Source organism: Cornus florida, unplaced genomic scaffold (assembly GCF_030987335.1).
Source record: "Cornus florida cultivar Cherokee Brave unplaced genomic scaffold, ASM3098733v1 CherokeeBrave_3.0.0_Hap2_Chr02, whole genome shotgun sequence".
Classification (NCBI taxonomy): domain Eukaryota; kingdom Viridiplantae; phylum Streptophyta; class Magnoliopsida; order Cornales; family Cornaceae; genus Cornus; species Cornus florida.
Window position 1 is genome coordinate 63017756 of NW_026775572.1, and position 26315 is coordinate 63044070.

Here is a 26315-nt window from a genome sequence, read left to right on the forward strand (position 1 = left end):
CTTAAGAAAGCCTACTCCCCCAGCTCATGAAGTTCGGGCAAATCTTAAGAGATCAACCAAAAAAAGGCCGCCCAACAAGGGTTAACCTAAAAAGAGATTGATTTATGCCAAAAAGACGTCACTCCAAAAAATACTTTGACATTCTCGATGCTTGACAAGCAAGCACGAGAATGAGGGGCAACTGATAAGGATAAAAATAATAGGCAACTCAAAGTCAAAAGAGAAATAAGATAAGGGTAAAGGATTTATCTTATCCAAAATCTCTATGAAATCATAAAAAATATCTGGTTACCATATGTAACCAGAGTTACCATTCCTATAAGAAGGGAAGAATATCATCTTGGATCAGGGAGAATCTCGCTTCAACAACTACTACCATTAATGCTTCTATAAAAGAAATGATCAGCCAACCTAAAAAGGTACACCATAAATTTTATATGTAATCCTTATCGGATATTAGATCGTCAAGTATTAACTTGACCGTCGGAGTGCACCCGGCTAGCAACTGATAAGGTATAAAAATAAGCCTATTTTGTTTGTTATGAGAGAAAAGAAAAAGTGTTACTTATAAGGAAAGTTTTGCACTTTAAAAACTTTTATAATAGCCTTATCTTTTTCCTTTCGCGTCTTCCGTCCATGTTTGGATGAAGAATGACTCATCCATCCTCTTTTCTCTTCTCTCCTTGTCTCCTCTCTACCAAACAAAGGAAATTTGTTTCTTCATTCCTATCTTCTCTTTACCCCTCTTCCTTCCTTCCTTCCTTCCTTCTTACCAAACAAAGCATTAAGCTAGTGAATCTTTTTGTGACTATTCGAGTCTCCCCAAACAAAACCTCTCATTATTTTCTCAATCCAATCCCTAACAGTGACTGGAGCTTATAGACTGTGGTCCAGTTATATAAGAAAGAAGAAATAACAATCCTCACTAGTTCAACCCTCCCAGCTAAGGACAGAATTTGGGTGGCATGGTTTGAGAGGTGTTACTTGAAACAGGCTTCCTTTTGGAATGTGGTGACTAAGGATATATTCATCCATATGGAAGAGCATTATTGCAGTCCGAGACATTATCAGAGTTAACTGCAGATATATAGAATTGGGAATGAACAGAACATAAATGTGTTTTTGGACCCTTGGTGTTGGGATATCACAGCAGAAATTAGTTGAGTTGTCTAAATGAATTTATTGTAAATGATCAATGGGATGATGACTCTTTGATGAATACAAATCAAGAAGTGATGCAGGTGTTTCATAAGCAGATGATTCATTGGGGGGAGGATATTCTGAGATGGAAGGATATTTTCAGTTTTAAAGCTGCTTGGGAGGCTTGCAGAATCCAAATTCAGGTTGTGATCTGGTGTGGGCTGTGCTGGAGTGGGGGAAGACCTAGATGGTCTACACACTCAGTTTTGGTGATGCAGAATGTTGTTCTTACTCAGTCTTACATGAAGGAAAAAGGTTTTTCTTTAGCTTCTAGGTGCTGTCTGTGTTTACGTAATGAGAATCATCGGACCACCTGTTTTGCAGCTGTGAGTACACATGGAAGGTGTGGAGTACTATTTCAGAATGTTGTGCTTGGAATTTGCAGAAATGCTATGAAGTTCAAGAGCTGGCAGTGCTGTTCAGTCAGAAATTTCAAGGAAAAGGAAAAAACAAGATGGCAAGGATATTGTTCACAGCTACTCTTTACATCCTTTGCATGGAAAGGAATGACAGATTGCATAATGACAAATTTAAAGAGTCACAAGATTTAGCTAAGGGTAGTTTGTTTGAGGTTCTTGATGTCGTGACATTATATAATGTGTTTTAGATTAAGCTTATGTTTTAGTTCCCTTGTTAAGGGGGAGTTTCTGTTTCTTTTGTGAGGGTTTACCCTCATATTTTCTCATGTAGTATATTGTTTATATTTAAATACAATCCTTCATTTAAAAAAAAAAAATCCCTCCCAGCTCAGGAGAAAGTAGTACAATACCAATTATTAAATTTAGCAGCGATTTTATCCTTAGCATGAACTGGCAGTCCCAAAAAAATTTATTTCTCAATTGCTCACCACTTTCTACTCACTCAACAAAATAATAATAATAACAAAAAATAAATAATAAATTAAATAATTCGTGAGATCAACTCCATTCATATGGAATTAAGCCAAGAATGATGATGATGATGATTGGTAAAAATATTACAAAAATCGTACAATAACTCTCACACAGCAAAAAAAAAAAAAAAAAGTCTGGATGTAGCATTAGTGAAACCACAGGAATCATTTGCTTGCTGGAGTAGGTTTTAATATGTAGTATTATCAGTAAAGAAAACATATACAACTACATTCATGTTCCAAAATAAGGCCTTTAAACAATACCTCCACACTTCTGTACCTAAGTACAGCATATACAGATTTTGAAAAAAATAATAATAATAAATAAATAAAATGAAGAGTATAACATGTAGATCAACATGTAATTGGGCTTCAAGCCTGCACTAATATTTGTTTGTACAAGTGCAAGTCGAAGGCAAAGGAGACGAGACTCGACCAACAGATTGTGGCAAATGACCTTTTATGTCATTCTAATCATGCTTTTGGGAAAAAGAGTTAAATATTGCAGTCTCATGTGACCCTCCTGTCTCATTTGGCATGCATTTTGTTTATATTGTTTTTAATTTTGAATTGTTACAATATCGATTTTGACAACAAAAGCTTGTTTGATGCGACCTTATTTTATTTTATACAGTGCTAAAACACTTTGTGAACAGTGGCCCTAGGGGCTGCTCAATACAATTTGAGGCCTTAGGTGAAAAAAATAAAATGGCCTTTTAATTAAATCTATCCATATTTATGCCAGCTAATTATTTGTTTAGTGATTTTGAATCCTATAACTAAAATTTTTCCAAACTCTAATTCCATAATTAATTAATTGGTTATGTGCTTTCTAATAGTCATATTTAACAATATAAATAAAAATTATAAACAAAATGTATAATTTTATGATAACAAAAATTAATAAAACTATAAACTAATTTAAGTTATAGAATAATAAAAACTGATTTCGAATAATTTGGTCTAATGTTCCAATAAATTATTTAATAGAATATATGAGTATTCAAAATCTTCTTCCAATGAGATTGTAAATTGTAACAGTGGAGAAAATAATATATATGTGTGTGTGTGTGTGTGTGTGTGTGTGTGTGTGTGTGTGTGAGGAAAAAAAAAAAAAAAAGAAGAAGAAAATAAAAATTAATAAGAGCCTTACAAAAATATAGAAAATTTCATCAATTTTCACTTAAATATATACTGTATTTAATATTTAATTTTAATGTATGTGTATATATGCTGATGTAATGAGGATGAGAGAGAAAAAAAAAAAAAAAAAAAAAATGAAGAAGATAATACAAGGATAGAAATATTTTGCACACACTATTAAATTTTGTATTTGTTGATTTTTAATGATATAAGAAAATAAAATATTTAGGTAAGTTATGATATATAAAGAAAAAAAATTTGGGGACCCTCACAAAAAAAATAAAGAATAGAAATCTTTTAAGTTAATTGTGAAATTTATCAATAAGTTGAAGTTTAATAATTAAAGAGAATCCTATGATTATTTTAGGAAAGTTATAATATATAAAGAAATAAAAAATTATGGAGCCTTCTTATTGGTCGGGGCCTTAGGCAACTGCCTAACTCGCCTAAGACTCGAGCCGGCCCTGATTGACCCAAAACCAAAACACCAAAAAAATATTTTTTCTTGTTTTGACAACTGTTCATGGCCCAAAACCATAACTGTGCATGTTTCTCTTTCCGACATTTCCACAATAAAACATCATTCCTAAACATGATTCGAATTTTTTTCCAAAACACTCGTACAACAAAAACATTGTTTCTCTTTAACGCCTAAAACAAAACACATATGAAACGGACCCTTAGAGCATCTCCAATGACCTCTCAAATGGAATCTCAAACTCAAAATATAGCAGGTGGATGAAAATAAGACACTCCAATGATCTCTCAAAAGACCTCTCATATTTTGAGATTCTCAAATGTATTTTCGAATATAGCAGCTCTCAAATGACCTCTCAGACTCAAAATAGCAATTGGATGAAAATAAGCATTCTAATGGGCTCTCTCAAAAGACCTCTCATATTTTGAGATTGTCAAAAGTTGCTAAAATGAAAATAAAACACTCTAATGGGCGCTTAAAATATGGAACGGTTGTTGTGTCAAAAAATAACATTTTGAATAAAATGCACTATTTTGAATAAAATGCACAATTAGAGTAGATTGTAGAAATATAGTATTTTGACACTGTAATTTCTCTTAATATATAAATTTAGTATCTAAATATAACATTTTGCATTAGAAATGCTCGAATGTTACTCTCAAGTACCAAACACTAATTAATATCGCAGTCTCACGTGACTCTCTTGTTGCTCTCACGCTCCTTGGCGGCTCGAGCAAAACCAAAACTCATTTTAATCAATTCAGGCAGTGGCGGCCCGCACGCATGTGGTTCGGATGAGTCCCCAGTATGACCTAAAGCCCATATCCACCACGCCACTTGGTTGTGTATTTTTTTTGTTTATTTCTTTTTTGAAAAAATTCATACACCCATTTGTTCTATGAAAACTTAAACTCTCACTTCACTTTAAGAAGTTGATAAATTACTCATTTCATTAAATTCATTTATTGAATGGGGAGACAACCACGTATAACATTTATACTGTTATTAATTAAAAATTCATAATAACAAAGGTTTATTTGAACAAGCTTTTTTAGCAAATATATTGTAAACACTTGTTACTCTTTAGCATTTCTTGTAGTACTACTTTCTTGTATACAACAAACCGATATTTGTTCTAAAATTAAACTACGTGTTTGGAATTACAGACCCATAGTTGTTTCAAAATTAAAAATATATATATATATATATATATATATATATATATATGATAAATGCATTCCCTGTGTTGTCCTGTCCTTTTCTAATTTAAGTGACAAAATACTATTAATATTTGATTCGGAGGTAGGGACACTAATGTCTTTTTCATTATAAAAGTATAGGAGAGTACAAATATTGCCTCGGTGTGTCTGGCCTAAAGAAGTGGCTACTATAAAAGCACAAACCGGAGCCCTCAAACTTGGGGATTTTAAAGTTTTAATCATTGCGCAGAGTATTATAGGTTGGTCTACATATATATATATATATATATATATATGTGCACACTGGGGAGCTCCCATCAAAAGCAAAATTTAGATTTGCAGGTCTCCTGCTCCTACTTCAACTCTGTGTAACACACATGTTCATATGACATATGGATATATATTAATCCGAAATATGACCAATACCAACACTCATAATTACTCCACTTTAGACAAAACTGCTGCAAAATTGATCTACTTTGGCAATTCTGCTGGAATGGAATGGAGCTCGCACGGGCTAACTCCAATGGTTCAGGAGCTGGACACAGGAGCTCCATACATAAGAGGTCTTGTGTTCAACTCTGTCTGAGGCAGCAAATCCGTATTTAACTGATAAGTGTGGCTTGTGGGCGGGCGGTTACACATATCCGGAGGTTTACCTAGCAACCATAAAACCAAAGAGCCGAAGGTTGTGAGGGTTCCCATGTCATCAAAGGACAAAAATAACCCAGGTGACCTAAGAAAAACAATAACATATTCAATTACCACACTGAAATCCAACGCCTATTTAATCTTTGCAGATGAATCACTTTCACTTGGCAACTCTTCTTCCCAACTTCACTCGTGTCTCAGCCTAAATCACACAATTTAAAGCCTTCATGTCCATATTGTCTCGACCTTATTTTCCTTGACATCTCAACAAGCTTAATCCTAGCATTTTTAAGCACTTAAGCAATGATCACCTTTCCGAGGCTTTTATTTATTTTTTATTTGTTTATCAGGTAAGCAGAGGAGAGCCGTGCGTAGACATCAAAACCGTCTACAACGTCAGCAGCTTGCAGAAGAGCAACAATTGCCCACCCATGTTGGAATACAAAGAGGGGGGATGTTTTTTAGGATAGACAGGGATGTGGAGTATCCCCGAATGAGTATTATAAGGCCTCCACCCAAAAGGAGTGGTAGTCCTCTCCCTCTCATCTCTACTCATTCCAAGCTCCAAGCTCTTGGATTTGGACTTCTCTCACATCGGATCTTCATTCTCTCTCTCCTCTCTCCGTCTCCGGTAAGTTTCTAGCCCTCGGTTTTTCTTTAGTTTCAAGTTCTCACACACACTTCAGCCACGCCTGGACTCGAATCCCACCCCTCCTCTTTGAGGATGGGGAGGTTATACCATTGGGCTATAGGCCCTTTGGTGATCACCTTTCCAAGTTTGCCATCTCATCCATTTTAACACCCTGACCTCAGCCACAACACTCGAATGGACAATGTGTTCTTCTGAGTTGCTCAACATTCTATTTCGAAAAAAAAAAATTCACTGATACCAGTTTATTCTATTTTTTAAATCAACCCAACAAAGCCTTAACTCCTAACTAGTAGGAATAGTCCAATAGTTTAGGACATTAATATATTGAAAAAGTCACAAAGTCATACAGCAAAACACGATTTCTCACTCTCTTTTTTTCATACAAATTTCTAAATTTTAACAAACCAAGTTTGGTGACTCGCATACAAATTCTGCAACATGTCTCCAACTGCAATATTGAGGCAAACAATGGGATAATGGAACATCATTTCAACTTTTAATCCAAATTTCCACGTGTCTTATAATTTAACCCCAAAAAAAAACATTTTAAGCTAGGAGAAAAAAGTACGACACACAGATCCAATTACCATATTAGGAAAACAATGGATTGCAACTACAATGGCACCTTGCAATACGGTTAGCAATACTGCAACAAACTCCGAACGTAAAGACTCGCCTACCTATTAGCTCGGGATCAAAATTTTGAAGCTTTGCATATATGCTGAATATTGTTAACCAGCTGCCTCTGCAAGCTTTTTGCCCTTGCGTGGTCTCTTCCTTTTCCTACTCCTGCTTCTGACAGTTCCATCACTATCCCCGCTTTCCTGCATTCAAACTTCCACATCTCACCAAAAAGATGACAATAGAAACTGTACAGAATTCTGAATTATAGCAGATCAGAAGAAATACTAAAATGCTAATAGTTCTAGCAGGTTCTTAAAATTATTAATCAGGGTTTCCATAACATAAACCAGCAACATTATTCAGAGAAATGCTATAATCACAACCCTTTTTTATACTCTCAACCTGTAGAACTTCCGAGCTAACATCATGGAAATTTAAGCATTTGACTTCGTCAAGCCCTAACCAACTTTTGGGGACAAAAGTGTTGGCATGCCAAACAAATGTCCTTCAAAAGATGCACAGTGATGACCCATATACTCACTTTGCCTCAAATACAGGACAAATAATTCAACTATAAAGAATATATACTGATAAAGAGCAATAATTTATAAGAAAGATAAGAAGACACATATTCAACACTGACATATTTCCCTATTCAATTATTATAGGAGACTTGCAACCAAAAACTTAAAAGCATGATGACAAGGACCAAAAACTAGCTGGGAAAAAGCATGATGCCAAAATTGTATAGCCTTTGGATACTTCTAACTCTCCCACTCCCACTCCCACTCCCACCCCCACCCCGAGCATCACAACAAAAAAAGAAAAGAAAAGAGAGGCCAAACCAAGAGGCACTAGATGTTGTCAACTTCTACAACCTGTGACCTAAATTATAAGAAAAATTAGTGTTTTATTTCTTACAAATCCCCTGCAAGCCACCACCCAAGAGTACGCGCACAGATTTTGAAGGGTACATTTGGGTACAAAATTTCTTTAAAACGAAAGGACCAACAACTGTACAGTGCAAAGACAGAGGAAGGGGGAAAGGACCTTCACCTAAGCCCCTTGGTTCCTTTCTCACCATTCTCCGTCTTTTACCTAACGTTCATTACAATGTAAACAAAGCAATACATTAGGTCATGCTAGTTCTGTCACTGTAGAACTCCCTACTTCAAACTCAACTTCTGTGTGGCATGTAAATCAAGTTAGTTGAAGTGATCCATGGAAGATTCTATACTTGCCCTAATTGATATCTAGAAACCACATCATCACAAGTTTTCTCCAAAGTTAAAATCATAAAAAATAATAAATAAAATTCTTCTCTATATATTGATAAAAACACAAGACCAGAACATGAGGCTCTAATGCAGACTTGCGCAAGGTCCTCTTATCTAGACGTAAAGAAGGGGTGTATTAGTAATGTAGAACAAATTAAATCTTTTTATTAATTTCAGATTATATGGTTATATTATAGCAAAAAAACTAAGCAAAATGTTAAATCATGCAATATAAACAAAGCATCCAATCCACATAAAATAAGCAATGAAACCGTAAATATGAACCCCTGATCTTTTTTATGTGGAAAAACCAAAGAGGGTAAAAAATCCACGGGACCTAGTCCAGGAAAACCAAATTTACTATCGAGAAATAAATTTACAAACCTAGCTTACAGTTCAGTACTCTTGAACCCCTAATTACCTCTAGGTACAGATGAAGACCAAACATTCAGTCGCCCTTAAAAGTCTCAGGACATTCTTCTGCTTGTCAACAACATTCACCCCTCACAAGCCTACTTCTCTAGTGATCAGTCGTAGCCAGTAGTCGTCCAGTTGGCAACATGGTTGTGGATTGATCGGATGTGTTAAATAAAAACTGGAGTGTGAAGTAGGGGATGTATCAACACATGTATGAACACTCGCCAACACTAAACATGATGATGAATGTAAAATTAAAATGCACAGAGAATCTCCCGGGATTTTTTTCTCAAAATATATATATATATATATATATATATATACATATATATATTTTTTGACAAGTAAAATATATGTATATATCATGTGTAGAGAGCACAAACTTGTGCATAAAAACTCGTTATATGTATCACCAAGTCTGAAAAGTTAACTATAGAAGCATAGTTGTTGACGGACTCGTATGGCAAGGAAAGATTTTGTTCATCATACTTGGTGATCTATAATTGAGGTTACTAGCCTTAAAAAATGCAATACGCATTGAGCTACTCCAGTCATAAAGCCACAAGGCTCCAAAGTTCCAACCACTTCTGTGAATGAAGAATGATGTTGTTACCATTGTCCAAAGTAAGATTAGGATCATTAAGTATCAAATTGTTGTCCATTAATACCAATACCAGGCATAAAAATCAGAAAGAAGGTAAGAGTACAAGCTTTCAGATAAAATACAAATCCAAAGATCACCTTTCCCGGAAAAGGATTTGGGTTTCCATGACTCTTCTTCTTCTTACATGAGAGTGGGTTCGGACCCTGCAAAGTAGAAGACAAACAGGACACCTATGAACATTGGCAAAGTCACCCCAAAGAGAACAAATATTTGCAAAAATTACGACACAATACATTGCAACGAGTCAATGACTAAAGACAATAGCTATGTGAAAACATTGAACTAGATTTTGATTTGACGCCTAATCTGTCCATTATTCCAACTAAATCCACCTTTTTCACTCTTCACATATTGGTAAAGAGATGTGAATATTAAACATGACCGAATCAATAGCCAGTGAATATGGACATTAACATTGCATGTTGTACCCAACCATCATTTTTCTACTTTAAAGAACTTGAATGTCTTCAAAATAAACTAGCACTTCCCCATGCACTCCTCTACACGGTGGTGGGCATTATTAGATACAATTATTTCATTAGGAACAACTATTATTGAAGATTTTTGTAATCATTAGTACAATTATTTCACAGAATTGAGACTTCTAATAGCGATGCTTGTTAGGCCTCATAACAGGTGGTGTCGACAGAGATAGTGTGTTTTGGAGAAATTTGTGGCAACCTTGTGGGCCGGTGTGTGTGACCATGTGCAGGTGGCACCAGTAGGCTACCACACTAGGAGAGCTATAGGTGCACAATCCCACATCGCCTGGGTTTGAAAAGGCAAGTGCTATATGTAGATTCAATACCTTTCTATAACACAACGCATTTTAAAGCCGTAATGGCCGTGAACCTACCAGAACTCCAGAATTAAGCGTGCTTAACCTAGAGTAGTACCAGGATGGGTGACCCCCTGGGAAGTCTTTGGTCTGGGGGAGCCAAAAGCGGACAATATTGTGTCTAGCTAGGGTGAAAGTTATTACAAAATTAATAGAGATGTTTTGGAGAAATTAATAGAGATGGATATTGTGGGAGAAGGAAAAGAAAGATAAAGAAAAAAATGGAGAAGATAGTGATGAAGACGGCGACGGTCTTTGATGGCCGTATACGTAAGCACTGATGAACCTCCTCCAGAACGAAGGGAAGTGTAGCCAGAAATGGAGCAAAAGTCAATGAGGAAGTTTATGGTGGGTTTTCATGTGGTCAAATTTTGTAAGAATATTTCTACCATTTCAAGTTTATAAGTATTTTATTAAGGACGTATTTAACTCTACAAACTTTGTTAGATTTTTGTAAGAGTAAAGTCATCGTTTTGGAAAAGGTTAGATGCTATCGTAGTATCAACAAGAATTGTTCATCAAACTCACGGCTTTTCATGTGGGTAATCTTTTAAACAAACCTTCAAATAAGGGAGGATCCATATTTTGCAAACAAAAGAGAGATCCCCCTAATATCCTATGCCTCGGAGGAGGAGGTCAGAGGAATTTAGCTAAAAAAAAAATAAACCAGTAAACTAAATCAAGGTTTAAGTGAATGAATCAGCCTATCGGCTAAATTAGGGCCAAAAAAGAAATGCGAGGGCTTTTTGCATTTTATGAAAAGACATGAGAGGTTTTTGCAATTTTACTAACAAGATATCTCCCTGGAACAGTCACAAAAATCAAGGTCTAAACTAACGAGTCAACTGAAATTACGGAAAAAAACTCATGATCATGGATAAGAACCTTAGCTTTCTTTCTCTTAAACTGAACTTTGTCCTTCACAGCTATTGTCTTTCTCGCGGTATTAGCCTTGACGACCTGGGTCCCTAAACTCTGATCCACCACATCTTCATTTGCATCAAAGGAATCCCCTGCATCCGCGGTGGCTAGCCTCTTTTTTTTCTTCATTTTTAACATCTCATACTCCAACTCAGTCATGTGTGATCGTTCTTCTTCAGCACATTTGACAAACCGCTGTTGAAAAGCAGATGGAGGCTCAAGAAATAGGGCATTTCGTAGACCAAATATCACAGGAACACCTGGTACCTGCAGCCAGAAAATGCTAGCATACAAATTCACAGAAGCTTTTTCTTTTTCTATATGTGTGTGTGTGTGGCAGAGCAAAGAAGCAGCACCAATTTAGGCAGGGGCAACAATCAGTATAACTTTCCTCTCATTGAGGAGTTAAAATTAAAGCACAAAGCATCCCTAAAAAATTTTCCATCAAAGACACAAACTAGAACATCTATAATGGAACAATTAACAAAACCTTCACTGACATCATAGACAATTCAGATTCCCAATTATATTTGCAAAAGTTCCTGGTCTATATTGAGAGATATACCTAGTAAGTTACTTCATTGACAAGTAGGTGACAGGTAATGACCAACTAAAATGGGTCTAACTAAATTACAAGCATAGCCCTAATAACAAAAATTAAAATATCCAGCATTGCAGTATTAGAAAAAAAGAGAGTTAATCACATTGACGCTGGTCTGTAACTGGTGGCGCCAAAAGAAGCTACATTGAAACGCACCAATTAAGGATAAGCAAGCAATAATATAGAAAGCTAGGTGTTAGCAATAATGTGATGCATCCTGATTCTAAAGTTAAGTAGCAAAATTAAACATTTAGAAAGCTAAACAAAAACCAGTTTAATCCTTCCCACTCCCACCCATTCCGATCATTCATTTTTGTTACAAATTAGTGTCATTGGCACATTCCATGAGTAAAAGTTGTCCGTCTATGGTGTTATGTCAATTCATCAAAAGATTCACATCAACATTGAAATTGTGATTGTAGATTGAAAACTGAGTCGAAAGATCGTGTTATCTTAGAAGCAAGTGGCATAGAAGACCATAGGAATAGGAGTGATTGATTCAACAATTGAGTTGGAAAAAAAATTAAAAATTCTAATTCACCACTCACGATGGAAGAACAGATAATGACTATGTATACGGGAACAAAGGTTATCTTCATTCATTAGAAATTGGACAGTAAGGATCTAATAGAAATTGGACAGGTGAGAATTGGTTAACATTGATCTAATATCAATTAGAAAAACTTGAATTAATTTGGAGTAATTTAAAACTAATTCAAATTAGTTTGAATATAGTTAAGAAGTCTAAAATATAATATTATTCAATTGAGAATGGATTTGGAAACTTTCTTTTCGTCAAAAAGCTTGGAATTTGAGTTTTAAGTTAAAATTTTATTTTTGGTAAGGAATTGAAGTTGTTAAAACGTTTTTTTTTTCTTAGTTGGTACTCACACACACATACCTCCATTGAGGCTTGAACCCCTGACCTCCCTTTGGGAAGTAGGGATCTGGTACCGCTAGGCCACTGGCCTGTTGGTGAAGTTGTTAAAACTGACTTTAGTGTTTTAAAAAAATATTAAAATAAAATAGCTGAAATCTCGTGCTAAACATTACATATCCAGGTAGACTCCATAAGCTTTCTAACGATGTATTAAACCGTTTGACCACTAAATGAAGAGCATAAAAGCTCGATTGATGAACTATCAAGCAAAAATTACTACTGTTGCTTTGATCAATTGAAACATCACTCAAACACTGTTGTAGCTGTTTTGACTGGTAGAAAATTGCTTTAGATCGACTAAAAGGATGCCTAGTATTGGTAAAATATGTGGTTCCAAGTCCAAAATGGTTTCAAACCTTTCAAAACTTACTCAAGACTTTCCTAATCAATTTCGTCTACACTATAAAAAGGTGCTCTAGGGGTCTCTAAACGTAAGAAAAATATAAGAAACACAACTACACAATTGTGAAAGGGATTGAGAGCCTTATTTTATAGAACATCCTGTTATATTGTGTGATTGAGTTCAAAAGCAAGGAACTTCATTGGATACTTGAAGATTGATCAACCACAACATTTACACATCAAACAAAGGGTTGGACATGACTGTTCATTAGAGATTGATATACAGATTGAATAGCAAATCACACAAGGAACAATTCATTGACTGGCAGCAACAAGAGCCCAGATTGAGCATCTAGTCACTCTAGTGTGTGTGTAGATCAGAAATAACTAAGAGATTCTTGGGTCAGAGTTTGGTTACCTAAATTCTAGAGTTACTAGATTTAATTTGCCCGAACTAGGTCTCATGGTTTTCCCTATGAAACATTCCACCTAAAAATTGGTGTTCATGTGTGTGGATGATATTATGCTTTATATTTCTACACTCATCTTTATATGTTGTCAAAACAGGTAAAAAAAATTTGGTGTTAAATTAATGTGGTACCTTTTTATTTATTTTTTTCCCCCTTGCCAAATTAAGGTGGAAGGTTGTAAGCAGCTTTATCTTAATGAAGAAAAAAAAAATTAAAAGAAGAATGTTTTTATTCTTGATGCCAAATTCTTCTAGAAAATTTGATCTTTAATCTTTTTTTACCTCTTGTGATTTTAAAAACTTGTGAATATCTCTCTATGCTTCTTATCCCTTCAAATACACTAAATCGGGGCCACGACTACTGGATTATATGTTTAACAACAAATTCAAACCTTACCAATTCATACAGCCAAAGATACAGAAGGAAAACATGCTTTCCTGAATCTCGAGTTATACAAATAACATGAATTCCTTAAAGGATGTAATCAACTGATACATCATAACTTCAACTAAACTGACAAAACTTAGAAGGAAATTTTAAGAGTGGTTATAAATTTTAAGAGGGATTGCAAAGTATCTAATTTTTTACGAGACCTTGGACATCTATGCGCATTTGTTCTGGAAACCGTAAATGTAATCAAGGCGGATATTAACAAGATGCAGCCTCTATTATTCTCCAATCAAATTTCTCCCAAAAAGGGGCAATAAATGTAAATTCAGAACAACATTTTCAGCATCTACACTCTTGGGCTTCGTTTCCAGCTTGCCAAATGTTCTTGCTAACATTTCACATGACACTTAAACGTTGACACCTTCTCTCCGATAATAAACCATTCACAAACCTATCACTGCTTGAAATGGTTAATGCAGGAAACTAATATCAAATATTCCACTGGTAATTGAAGAACAAAGGTGGTCATGAGATACATTTTGTTCTCCACAAGTTCCACCCAATGGAAGGGCAAGATCAGCAGGCCATTTACAAATTACGAAAAAATCAATTAACGTTGAAGTATACATCTTTTCAACTATTAAAAATAAAAAAGCCTAATAGTACATAACTAATTTAAACCTTCAACCTTATGCTATTTGGTGCCATATAGATTCTATGAAATTTTAATAGGGAAATTTTTGTTTACTGAATAATTTAACCAAAACATGTAGAAACGGTCTTTCCTTTCTTACTCAGAAAGATAACTTACCATATCATGAAAGAAATACTGAGAGGTGCATCAATAAAAGCTTCATATAGGAATCCGCAAATAAACTATCCAGTTAATCAAGATACACAGTGATGATCGTATCCATGCAATTTTGCACTACCAACAATTATAATCTCTTTCATTATTCTAAGTAGTTGCTCTACTATGCGTGTTGAAGACTTTGTTGTCCTTTACTCTTGGACTCGAGAATTCCTATATGACTTAAGTGGACAAAATAAAAGCCTTTTCTATTATTTTATTAACAGATTTATGTCTCGGTATCCATTTGCCCCATGGTTTTGGGAACCAAAGATTGGTTTTATCTACCTAAAATTCCAATGTCATAATGTGAAATAGCAATAACTGACAGCAATGCAAAAAAAAAACACAAACCTCCTGGAACTTCTTCCGTAAATCAGCATCCTGAGTAGCAACAAAAAAGTGCTCAGTGTTGATTTCTCCAATAACTTCCATTATGCAAGCCACAGCACTCTTCCTCCTCTCATGGTCACATCTAAGAATGATTTTCATCATTTACAAGACTAGAAATTAGAATCGTGAACAGAAAAGACCAAATAATTATAAGAGTAGGTTTTAGTCACCCATACAGATTCTTCTGTTGTGTTCTGCTTAACAAAATTGAGCAAGGAAAAGGGCTGACCTTGCGATCATGAGTTTCCTAGCTGCCTTAAGAGATTCAGAATAGGAGTCACCAAGGCTATTTAATTCTGCAAGAACACATCTAAAACCCAAAAAATAAATAAATAAAAAGCGAAAAAAAAATGGGCAAAGAAAGTTTACTCCAAGAAGAAGGGGGGATGATTTTCTCGCAAACTAGAAAGGAGCAGATCCTGTAATTGAACATTCACAGAAGTATAACAAAAGAAAACCGGCTAACCTGGTGGTAAAGATTTTGACTTCAGCACTCAGTATATTTGTGAGGGCGGTATCAGCTGGAGTGATACGATTGACAAGAAGGTGATGTACAAAAGTTCCATCACATAGAACCTTGAAGGGCTCTCGGAAGCCAAAGCAAGCTGTGTAAAATCTGACACTCTTGCGATGGCGCTTCTGCTTTTTCAACCTCATCTAAAAAAAATATAGGGAAAAAGAACTAATCAATAATTTATGCTCGCATAATTGTCTAGTAGTCATAACAATTTTGCAATGAATACCAAAAAAAACAAAAAGAAGAAGGTAAAACAAATGCAGAACCTGAATACTAGGAAGCCTGGATATGGGTACACATCACACTGATATGGCGATATGGCAAATCTCAAATTTAAAAAAATAAAATAAAATAAAAGGATATGGGTACGGCGGGAAAGAGCAATAAAAATTAAGTAATGTTTTTTAAATAAAAATATAATTATTTATCAAAAATAGAAACAGCCGTGTATGTGTGTGTGTATATCTATACATGTTCGTGGCCATTTTCCTAAGATCAGAAAGATGAGAATAAATAAAAAAATCAATAACACAAACAGACAATCAAAAACACTAATATGTATATATATTAATCTTCACCCAAGTTAAAAATTATTCAAAACCTAGTTCAAATTCGAGATTGAATAGTAGGCGAAGAAAAGTCCTAACCCTAAACTGAATAGGAAAAAGGTAGGCGAAGAAAAGTCCTAACCCTAAGCTGAATAGGAAAAAGGTAGGAGAAGAAAAACCCTAACCCTAGAATTTGAAAGACCAAAAAAATATGTACCAGATGGATGAGAATCATTGGAACTGCCTTCTTGCTGATCACTTATAACAACCCTCACCCTATCCAGACACAATACTGTCCGTTTTTTGCTCCCCCGAACCAGAGACTTCTCAGGGGGTCACCCATCCTAATACTACTCCAGGCTTAACTACGGAGTTCTGATAGGTTTACGACCATCACGGCTTTTAAACGCGTCATGTCATAGAAGGGTGTTGAACCTTACATATAGCACGTCACTTTCCCCAAGCGATGTGGGATTATGACACCCTATAACCTGCTAGTGTGGTAACTCGTCCAGTATCTCGCACCCGCCCACATCACACCCACCCACAGAGGCCATCAAAATCACCGCCGTGGGGACCCAACGTCCTCGTTGGCTACACTTCCGACTGAGCTCCGGCTCTGATACCATTTGTAACAACCCTCATACTATCCAGACACAATACTGTCCACTTTTGGCTCCCCCAGACCAGAAACTTCCTAAGAAGTCACCCATCCTGATACTACAACAGGTTAAGCAACTTAACGACGGAGTTCTGGTAGGTTCACGGCCATCACGACTTTAAAACGCGTTGTGTCATAGAAGGGTATTGAACCTTACATATAGCACGTCACCTTCCCTAGGCGATGTGAGATTACGACACCCTGTAATTTGCCAATGTGGTAGCTCGTCTCGCACCTGCCCACATCACACCTGTCTATAGAGGCCGTCACGGAACTCGCTCCTCTTTCTTCTTCTTTTCTTCTTCTCTCTCTCTCTCTCTTTTCTGCGATATCACAACAATCGATTTGGGCTTTTTAAGCCCTTTTGTTTTATTACAATCTGACCCCCACTTATTTACCTATGAACTTTCTAATATTAGAATATTCCCCGCTTTTTAGAACAAAAAATTACAAATTTACCTAGACGTATCTGAAAAGTGTCCATACGGATCCTAAACGTATCCCCGCGTATCCTAGATGTATCTGATATTAAAATAAATATTTATTAAAAAAAATTGAATACTTCACAAGAGTATCGGACACGTGTCCAATATGGCCACTGGCCCTTGGGAAAGTATCCATGCTTCCTTGCCTGAACTAAAGGCTTCATTGTGTTTGAATATCAATACAAAAAGAATAATTCTGAAAATTTGAGAAGTAAACTCGACTGTCAATTGAATTTTTCAAGACAATTGAAAAAAGGAGTCTTTCTCTTCTCTTCCCCAGCAGTAACCAAGATCCCTAATTCATTCACTTCTGTCTGTCTAAAAAAAATAGACAACTACCTTGTTCGGTTACAAGGTTATGTAACCTTATCTAATTTCCTATTCTAGTGCAATGCCATCCTTATCAAATTAAATTAAATTATAGATATATGGGAAAGGCTAAGGGGGCATTTAGTAACGATTTTGCTTCGTGCCATTGCTTTCTCCAGAAAACAGAATCAGTGTTTTTGCTTTTTGAGTGGAAGCAGAAAGTAGAGTTATCATATATTAATAAGAAAATGCTCTAATACTGGATTCACTATATCACATGTCAAATTAATGTTCATGGAATGGAAAATCATAACATGAAATCATTCTTTTCAACTTATCACAAGAGATCTTCAAAAGAAGCTTAACTGATCTTGCCAAAATGCTGGGGAAGTGAAAAGATAAAAAAAGAGATGTTCATTCAGAAAGGAACTATATATAAAACAATCCTACCATTTACCTAATAAGATTTTTAATCTGATGATTCTAATCGATTCTTAAACTGCAAGTTGAAAGCTTGCATACAACTTAAGAGGTATCTGAGCACACAGAGACTACTAAAGCTAATATCATAAAGTGAAAATACAAGTTTATTGGCCGAGCAAAGCAGGATTTTCCATATACCTAATGCCTTGTTTGGTAGGACAGATGGATGAGGGAGAGAGGAAGGATGGAACGAGTCTCCCTTGTTTGGTAAGAGGGAGAGCTGCAGGTAAGGGGAGGATTGAGGTATGAGCCATCCCTTCCCTCCTGACCCACCATTTTGCTTCCATCCATAAGTAGGAGGAAGAAGAGAGAAAAAAATAATAAAAAAAATTAGATAAATTTGAAAAGTCCAACTAATTTATATATTTATTGGTATATTAGTGAAATAACAATAATAGCATCTATTTATTTCCCTTTCATCCAACCAATCCAACAAACAAAAGGATAAAATTCATCACTTCCATCCATCCATTTCCCTCTCCATTTTCATCACTTCGACCAAACAGAGCATAAAAGCAAATGGCACATTTCGGTATGAAACTTTTACTCTACAATACATTTTACTCTTCTAACTAACTTTGCAGTTCACGAATTCAACAGAAAACAAAATATTAAGGGAAAAATTCCTTTATAAAAAGTGAGAAAAAATAAATTAATTAAAATCCTTGCATATCATCCGCTAAAGTAACAACTCCGAATAAGTTATCAAAAAAAAAAAAAAAAATGTAATAATTTGGTATGCAACTATGCATATTCTTAGTACATATGATCTACAATACAGCTAACTACATAAGACGCTTAAAATTTAAGCATAAAACTATAGTAATCAGAAAAATCAAATTCATATGTAACCTAGCAACAGCATGCTCCACTATCTATTTTCTCTTTCTCCAATTACAATTACAATTTTCCTTTAATTAAGAAACATATTTGATTCTGAGAGAAAAGAAGATTGCAATCCAAAGCTCTTTTCCAACAATAATTAGTACATCGAGTTCAGATTTGAGAGTGAGCGAAGAAAATAAGAGATATAGAGCGAGAAGAACATATCTGAGAAGAGAGTGAGAGAACGCTTACCCGAGTTGAGTTGTCGGTTGTCGGTTGTCGCCGAAATTCGTCGCCGGTCGTGAGAGGGTTGACGATGATGAGAGAGACAAGGTCGGGTTTTGGGTGAGAGAGGGAAGAAGAACTATACCGTGTATGCCCTGCGATTTCAAAAGCTTCCTGTCGAACCGCCTCCTATTACAATTTCTTGAGTGCGGTGAGACTAAAGTAGAAGAAAATGAAAGAAATTAAATATTATTTTTTAAAAATATGAATTTGTATATATATATAAATATGCTTTATTTATTAAGTTACTACTCGTATTATAACCATGTTTCTCTCCGTTGTTTTCTCCCTCTTTTTCCTTATGTAACGGACAAATAAATAATTTTCTTTCCTTCTCTAATCATATAAAGGTAAAATAATAATAATAATTGTGAGAAATCGTACGAAAAGAAAAAAAAAAAAAAAAAAAAGAAATAGATAGTATAAATGTATTTATAGTGTGTTCTATTTTTGAAGGTGCGTAAACGTGTATATATTGTTGTGCATATTGACATCTTGTTTAGATAATATTCTTAACAATTACTTGTTGCATTGTAAAGGAGTATCCTAGTTAAATTTTTACGTTGTATATAAGTCAAACAAAAGATTTGATTTAAAAACAAAAGAATTGTGTTGACAACGACGGAAGGAAGATAGACAAGAAGGGAAATTATCAGTGATTTGGCTTTTGACTATAATATGATTGCAATAAATTAAAATTTTGAGGACAGAAATCTATTTTAAGGGGAGTAGAATGTTATGTGTTTGACAAGAATTGTACAAGTAGGTGGAACATGTTAGCTTTCATTTCCTATGCTTGAAGATGGGGAGGTTGGTTCATTTTATTGGCATTTAAAAGTTGGGATGAAATAATTGATATGTTGCTTATATTCCCTTAATTTTAGAGGAGAAAACAGGTTGTGTACCCACATTGACATGTTAAACGATGTTCATAAACATTTTCCTGTGTGCGGTTGATATTTAGAACTAATTGATTTAGGAGACTTGTATGGTTAGAAAGGTACATGTTCATAATCTGACTTGTGTGTCTTAACTTGAGTTGTACATTGAATTTTCAGATGATTTCAATTGGGTTTTAAACTAGACTTATTATTGTATGTTGCCCATGTCAAATTTCAGGTCATTTGGACTGCTGATTTGAGAGAAACAGTGATTAATTTGAATGCAGCACATTAAACCAGAAACATCATAATGCATTGTTAATAAAGCAATTCACACTTGACACTTCTTGGGTAATAAATGTTTTAATTATTTCCCTTATTTTCCTTGTTTCTCATGTTTTCTGAGTGAATATAGATATATATATATATTTCCCCCTTATTTCTGATTTGCATAGCATGCTCAATTTTCAGCTAGGCTGCAACTGGACTCATTGTGGTTTTAAGCACAATTAGATATCGGTAATTATGAAGCAGGGCACAAGTTGTACACAGTGAAATGTTTGCCTATTTTTTCAATTGTTACCTTCTATTTTGAAAGGAAGGGTCATTCGATATTTCAAACGTGATCTTAGGATGTTTTTTTCGGTTCACACAAGTCATTACCACTACACTAATGAATTAATTGTTAGGATATGTGTGCCCTAACATAGCAAATTCTAATTTTGGATTGTAAAAGTCATGGTTTCTTATTTGGATATTATTATTAAAGTATTATACAATTGGTGAATGGAATGTATTATTTTTCGATTCTTTATGGAATTGATGGTGTCTGCTTGATTACAAAATATATTTATATATGTATGTAATGGCAATTAATACTATGATATAAATTAGTAATCATAAATGGTTTAAAGTCGGTAATTATGGATGGGCATTTAATTAGTTAAGACTTAAACCGAGTCCACGATAGATTGAAATATATTGCGAGAGCTGTCGTATGCAATTGCTCTCTATCACAGCCATGGTTTTTGACTCTCAAGCATGAGAGAAGTATAGACTCTTTTATTAATTAATAATTACTTTGATTTGTTCGGCGGATACCTCGGGATCCTTAGATCGACACTTTGGGTAGTTATGTAATTAATAATTAGAGGTCTATATTCTCAATATTTGCATCAGTGCTATTTGTATTTATTTTGTTTTGATTATGGTTGATCACAAATTAAATTTGAAGGCCTTCGTATGTTTTAGACAAATGTTTTCTATATATATTTATTTAATAAATTATTATTATTTTTGTCAAATAAATATTTTATTGTGATCGAGCCGGAAATAATCAAAGGTAACAAAATAGTTATATTAATTATGTTGTCGGATTGATGGCTTTAATTATCCGATAAATAATTAAGCATAGAGGGGTCAAAATGCAACATTGACTTAGAGGTTATTTACTATTTAATTGGAGTGTAATTAATTTCTTTTAGTGGAGTAGAAATTAATTTATGAATTAATTGAATTGGGTCTATGGTTTAATGGACCGGACCAATTATTAATTTATAGGAGCCAAAAAAATAGTAAGCCCAAAAAGATTCTCACCAATAGCCCAAGTTGATATTGGAGTCATGTTAGGATTGAGAAAGTTGAATTAAAGATAGAGAATGATTTATTGTTTCCTTATTCTTATTTTTATTTTGCCTATATATACATGAGTTCATGTATATTTTAGGTGTGACTTGGAGAACAAGAAAAAGGAATACACTTTCTCTCTCTAGATTTTAGGGTTTTGTTTTCTCTTCTAAAGGAGGCTACCACCAGCCTAGATTCCAAGGTCATTCATCAAGGCATATTGGTGATTCCTAAAGGGAAGATAATAATCGAACGGAAGGAGAAAGGATCTTGCTAAAGGGATCTACAATAAGTGAGAACATTCACTTTAGAGGAAAGTTCAAAAGGTTTACTCAGACCTTTGATGTAAGTATTCAATCTGTTTATTGAATTATGCATCATCTTTTATTTATCTTTGCATAAAACTTGTCTCCATGTAATGAATCAAGATCTATGATTGCAAATCCCTCAAAAAGTTTTAAAAACTTGCACGTTTCCCAACATTAATAACGTACACGGGTGGCTCAATGGTTAAGGGATCTCAAGGGGCAAACTAAGATGTCCTTAGTTTGACTATCACAAGGCACAAAACACCCGAGTTTGAATAGCATGTGTGATTTGTGGGTATATCTCGTAACCAAGGTTTACTAGTTGGAAGGGTTCTTGTTTTCTATAAAAATAAAATAAGATGAGTGAGTTTTAATATCTTCCAGCTTGGTTTCTCACGAGTAAATGTGGGTGAGCACTAGACTCTGTCATTGCTACCACACATTTGAGTACATTGTGGCCGGGTTCTAGTCATTGTTCGTACTGTCATGTCGTTCTTTGTCATTTGTCTTGATTCGACATGTCGTTGTCTTGGGATTCTTTCAATGATTGACATTGGGTTAATATGTCGATTCGTTCGGGGAGTTGTCTCCGGTTCGTGGTTTCGCGTTCCTCCTTTTGATTTTGAGACTTTTGGAGTTGTCCTTTAGCATTATAGGATCTATTCTTTGGTGTGACCATGTGTTCGATCCTAATTCAGTTCTCCTAGGTATGTTCCTGATTTCGGGGACGAAATTTCTTTAAGGAGGGTAGGTTGTAACGACTCTGTCATTTTTCTTGCTTTCTTTTTTTCCATTTTTACGGATTTTTTTTTTTTCCGTTGATATTTTCTTTTCTGAGTTCAAGCTTTGTTCCTTCATGTTGTCTTGAGTGCTCGGAAATAGCCTCCGACACTCTTCTCTTTTGAGATTTTGCTTTGCTTTATGAGGACCGTGTCATTTCCTCACTTTTTTCAACAGTTTCTTTTTCATCTTTTTTTCATTTATCGTTTCCTTTTGCGTAACCTCACTTTTTATGCTCGGATTTGATTTCCAACTTTACATACCTTCATTCCATTTGGTTTCCATGAAATGCGTGTCTTTACTTTTATGGAAAAGCACGCTAGTTGTTCACTGTGTCTGTAGAGGTATGGATGTAGAGTTTATTCGAAAACATTTTATTTTATTGAGATGTTTTTCATAAATATCTTTTGAAAATATTTTATTTCGGTGGTTTTTAAGAAAGTATCTTTTGGAAGATATTTTCATTTTGAGTCATTTGCGCAGTTATCTTTTTGTGGAAGGGCCTTTGTGCAATTAACGAAAGTTAATGCCAAGTATCCTGTTTTGGACTTGAATCCTCGTACGGGATTCATTTTCACATTTTGTCGAGTCGCATATTCTTAAAATTGTCTTTCAGTCATTTTCCCCAATTTTTGACCACGGTTGTTGCCAAACTTGCTCAAGGCATATCTTTCTGCTCAGGACTCGGTTTTCGACGATGTTTCTTTTGTTGTTCATTTTTTCTCATGTTAGTTCTTTTTCGTTCACAGTGTTTTTCCGTTTGAGCGCATTTGGATAGTTTTCACTTTTCGGGGCCGTGCGAGGCCTGTTCGGGGGACTTTTTGGGATTTTTATAAATAGGGGGTAGGAAAGAGAAAAATCATATTTTTCTCCTCTCCTCCCATGGTTGCCGCCCCACCCCTTCTTCTTCCTTCTCCCTTCTTTTCTCTTTTTGAACCCTTTACCCTTTGATTTTTCCCTCACCAATGAAGGCTGTATCGTCGCCCTTGACGAGGCCTTCATTTCCATCCAACTAAAATCCGGTTTTGGCCATTTTTAAATTTGGATTTGGATTTTGATGTTGCCGCAAGAGGGTTTGTTGTTCCCCTCGTTGTCCCCGTCATATCCCTGAAGTATCGTCGGATTCGAAAAGGTTCCGTTTTGGTGTCATTTGAGATTTCATCTCGAATTGAGGTAATGGATGTTTTCATGTTTATACTCTTAGGGCCTGTTTACTAACGCTTTTACTTTCTTACTTTCGCTTTCTCGAAAGGTAAAATCATGATTTTGATTTCTCTAAGATGAAACAGAAAGTAAAATTATGTTTAGTAAACTACGAGCTACTTTTGAAATTTGAAAGCAAAACACAGAAAGAGTGTTTAGTAAATTGCGGTCTACTTTTGAAATTTGAAAGCAAAACACATAAAGGGTTTTTAGTAAAAAATAATAAATTTTTGTCTTTACTTTTGGTTCTTGAATTAGGCGAATATCAAATATCAGAAAACAACATACCACGGCCATATTATGATCCAAAGAAGCCTGGGCAGACTGCTCTGTTCTGAAAACAATGTACACATGAACACTGCAAGTCCCTAAAAAATTTTCATCAGAATACTAATGAGAAAAACAAATATGAAGAACAAAAAACCCAAACGGTTACTAATAAGTCAAATAATCTCCTTAAATTAACAAAATTTTGAGGAACCAACTTGGTTCCGTGAAGGATATTGGCCAAAAGTTAGGTTGTACCCAATCCACTCCTATCATCCTCAATTAATGGAAGTTGAGAACCAATATTGGGCAATGGCATTTTACTTATTTGCGTGATAACTAGGCATAGTGCATCTATTACACTCACAGAATTGCAAGTATACCCAAGATTAGCACCACCATCACTTCTAGACATATGGAATTCAAAAGAGAAAGTGCAGTCGAATGGAGACTCAGATCCTATTTCAAAAGTGTTGTCTCCTATAGCAGCAAAATGGCTGACTATTGGAGTTTATAAGCTTCAAAATGCTTTTTCCTTAGATATTTTATATTTCTCAAAAAAAAAAAAAAAAAAACATGATTACTCAATTTTGCCAGAATTCAAAGTGTTGGTTATATTAGTATAGTAACAAGTGAAACACAACTCTAATTTTTCGGCCAGTATACACATAATATCAAAAGCATGCAGATTATAACATGAATCCAAATGGCATTTAGATACAAAATTAATCCAAATAAAAGTAACAATATTGCAATATCCAAATAGAAAATTAATCCAAGTAAAAGTGACAATATTACAATATCCAAATAGAAAATTAATCCTAATAAAAGTGACAATATTACGATATCCAAATAGAAAAATAATCCTAATAAAAGTGACAATATTATAATGAGCAAATAAAAGTGATTTATCTATCACGATAGTTGTCCCACAACTCATTTGCAACTACATCACGAGTTTCACTCATTTCTTGAATTAGCTCATGTGTAACATTTACTCTCTGAGAAGTACCACCTAGCTCAACTTCTTCTTCTTCTTCTTCTTCTTGAAGATTGGCATTCTCATCCCCATATTCATCAAAAAAACGATCTAAACGGGCTTCGTCACGAATAAAATTATGTAATGTGCAACAAGCAATAACAATGAGTGCTTGTACACTCAATTTGTAAGGAGGCATCAACTTAAAGATTGGCCAACGCATTTTTAATATACCAAAACAACGTTCTATCATATTTCTCAGTGACGAATGCCTATAGTTGAATAGTTCATGAGGACCCCTTATTTGTCTCCCCCTATATTCCTGTAAATGATATCTTTCACCACGATAAGGTGCGAAGAAGTACCTCATATTGGTGTACTCAAAATCCACAAGATAATACTTACTTGCATAAACAAAAAATAATTAATTTTTTTTTCTAATTTAATATGATATCTTAAACATATGATATCTTAATTTAATACCTTCAGGTGGCAACGAAAAATTCATTGTAGGATCAAAAATAATTTCCAATAATACTCTTGAGTCATTCGCGGAGCCTTCCCAACCTGCCACCACATATGTAAATTTCATGTCGAAAGAACAAATAGCCATTACATTTTGTGTTGTGTTTAATTTCCTTCCACGATAAGGAATTTGTGAAGATGCTGGGACATTTACATGGATGTGTGTACCATCAATTGCACCAATGCAATTCTACAACACATTATTTTGTTAGTAAATATAAATTCACAATACCAATTAATTAAGTAAAAATATTAATAAAAAAACTACCTAAAAGAATGAAAAGTATTTCTCATTATGTTGAATCTCCAAGGGGTACCTATACATATTTGGTGGACATATTATACTCTTCCCTAATTTGCAAACATACTTTAAAACTCGGTGGAAAAATTTATGCATAGTCCCCATAAAATGTTGATATCTTTCTGCCACCACTCGAATACTCTCATTGTGTGCTAGAGCATACAAGAACATTGCAACTTGTTCTTGTACAGTTAAGTACTTAGAATCTTCGAAGCCCAATCCCTTTAACCGTTCATATAAATTTCTAAATACATATTTATCCATCTTAAAGAGTCGATAACACCTAATATGGTAGCCATTTACTAGTTCAAGTATATAGTTATGGCCTTGAAGCATAGAAGTCATACAAGGTCTTGGTGGAAACATATAATGTTCCATGTACTCTTTGAC

The 26315-nt window shown here is 34.7% G+C and overlaps 2 protein-coding genes across 4 annotated transcripts; both read right to left on the reverse strand.

The window, feature by feature from the left end:
• Positions 1-5205: 5205 nt before the first annotated feature.
• LOC132295140 (uncharacterized) lies at positions 5206-19215 on the reverse strand. 3 transcript variants are annotated; one of them, XR_009478334.1, is made up of 8 exons: positions 19023-19215; positions 15409-15599; positions 15172-15252; positions 14904-15024; positions 10921-11223; positions 9275-9340; positions 6896-7039; positions 5206-5571 (listed from the first exon to the last, which is right to left on the reverse strand). XR_009478334.1 is itself a non-coding variant. In XM_059793262.1 (7 exons), the coding sequence occupies exons 2-7, from the start codon at positions 15597-15599 to the stop codon at positions 6947-6949; spliced, it is 855 nt and encodes a 284-aa protein (XP_059649245.1). In that variant the 5' UTR covers positions 19023-19215; the 3' UTR covers positions 6703-6946. The 3 variants fall into 3 exon arrangements, 1 of the variants encoding a protein (XP_059649245.1); XR_009478335.1 differs by lacking the exon at positions 5206-5571 and adding an exon at positions 6512-6663; XM_059793262.1 differs by lacking the exon at positions 5206-5571 and having other exon boundaries at positions 6703-7039.
• Positions 19216-25028: 5813 nt separating this feature from the next.
• On the reverse strand, positions 25029-25469 carry LOC132296327 (uncharacterized). The gene has a single exon (XM_059794537.1). The coding sequence runs from the start codon at positions 25467-25469 to the stop codon at positions 25029-25031; it is 441 nt and encodes a 146-aa protein (XP_059650520.1).
• Between the last annotated feature and the right edge of the window lie 846 nt (positions 25470-26315).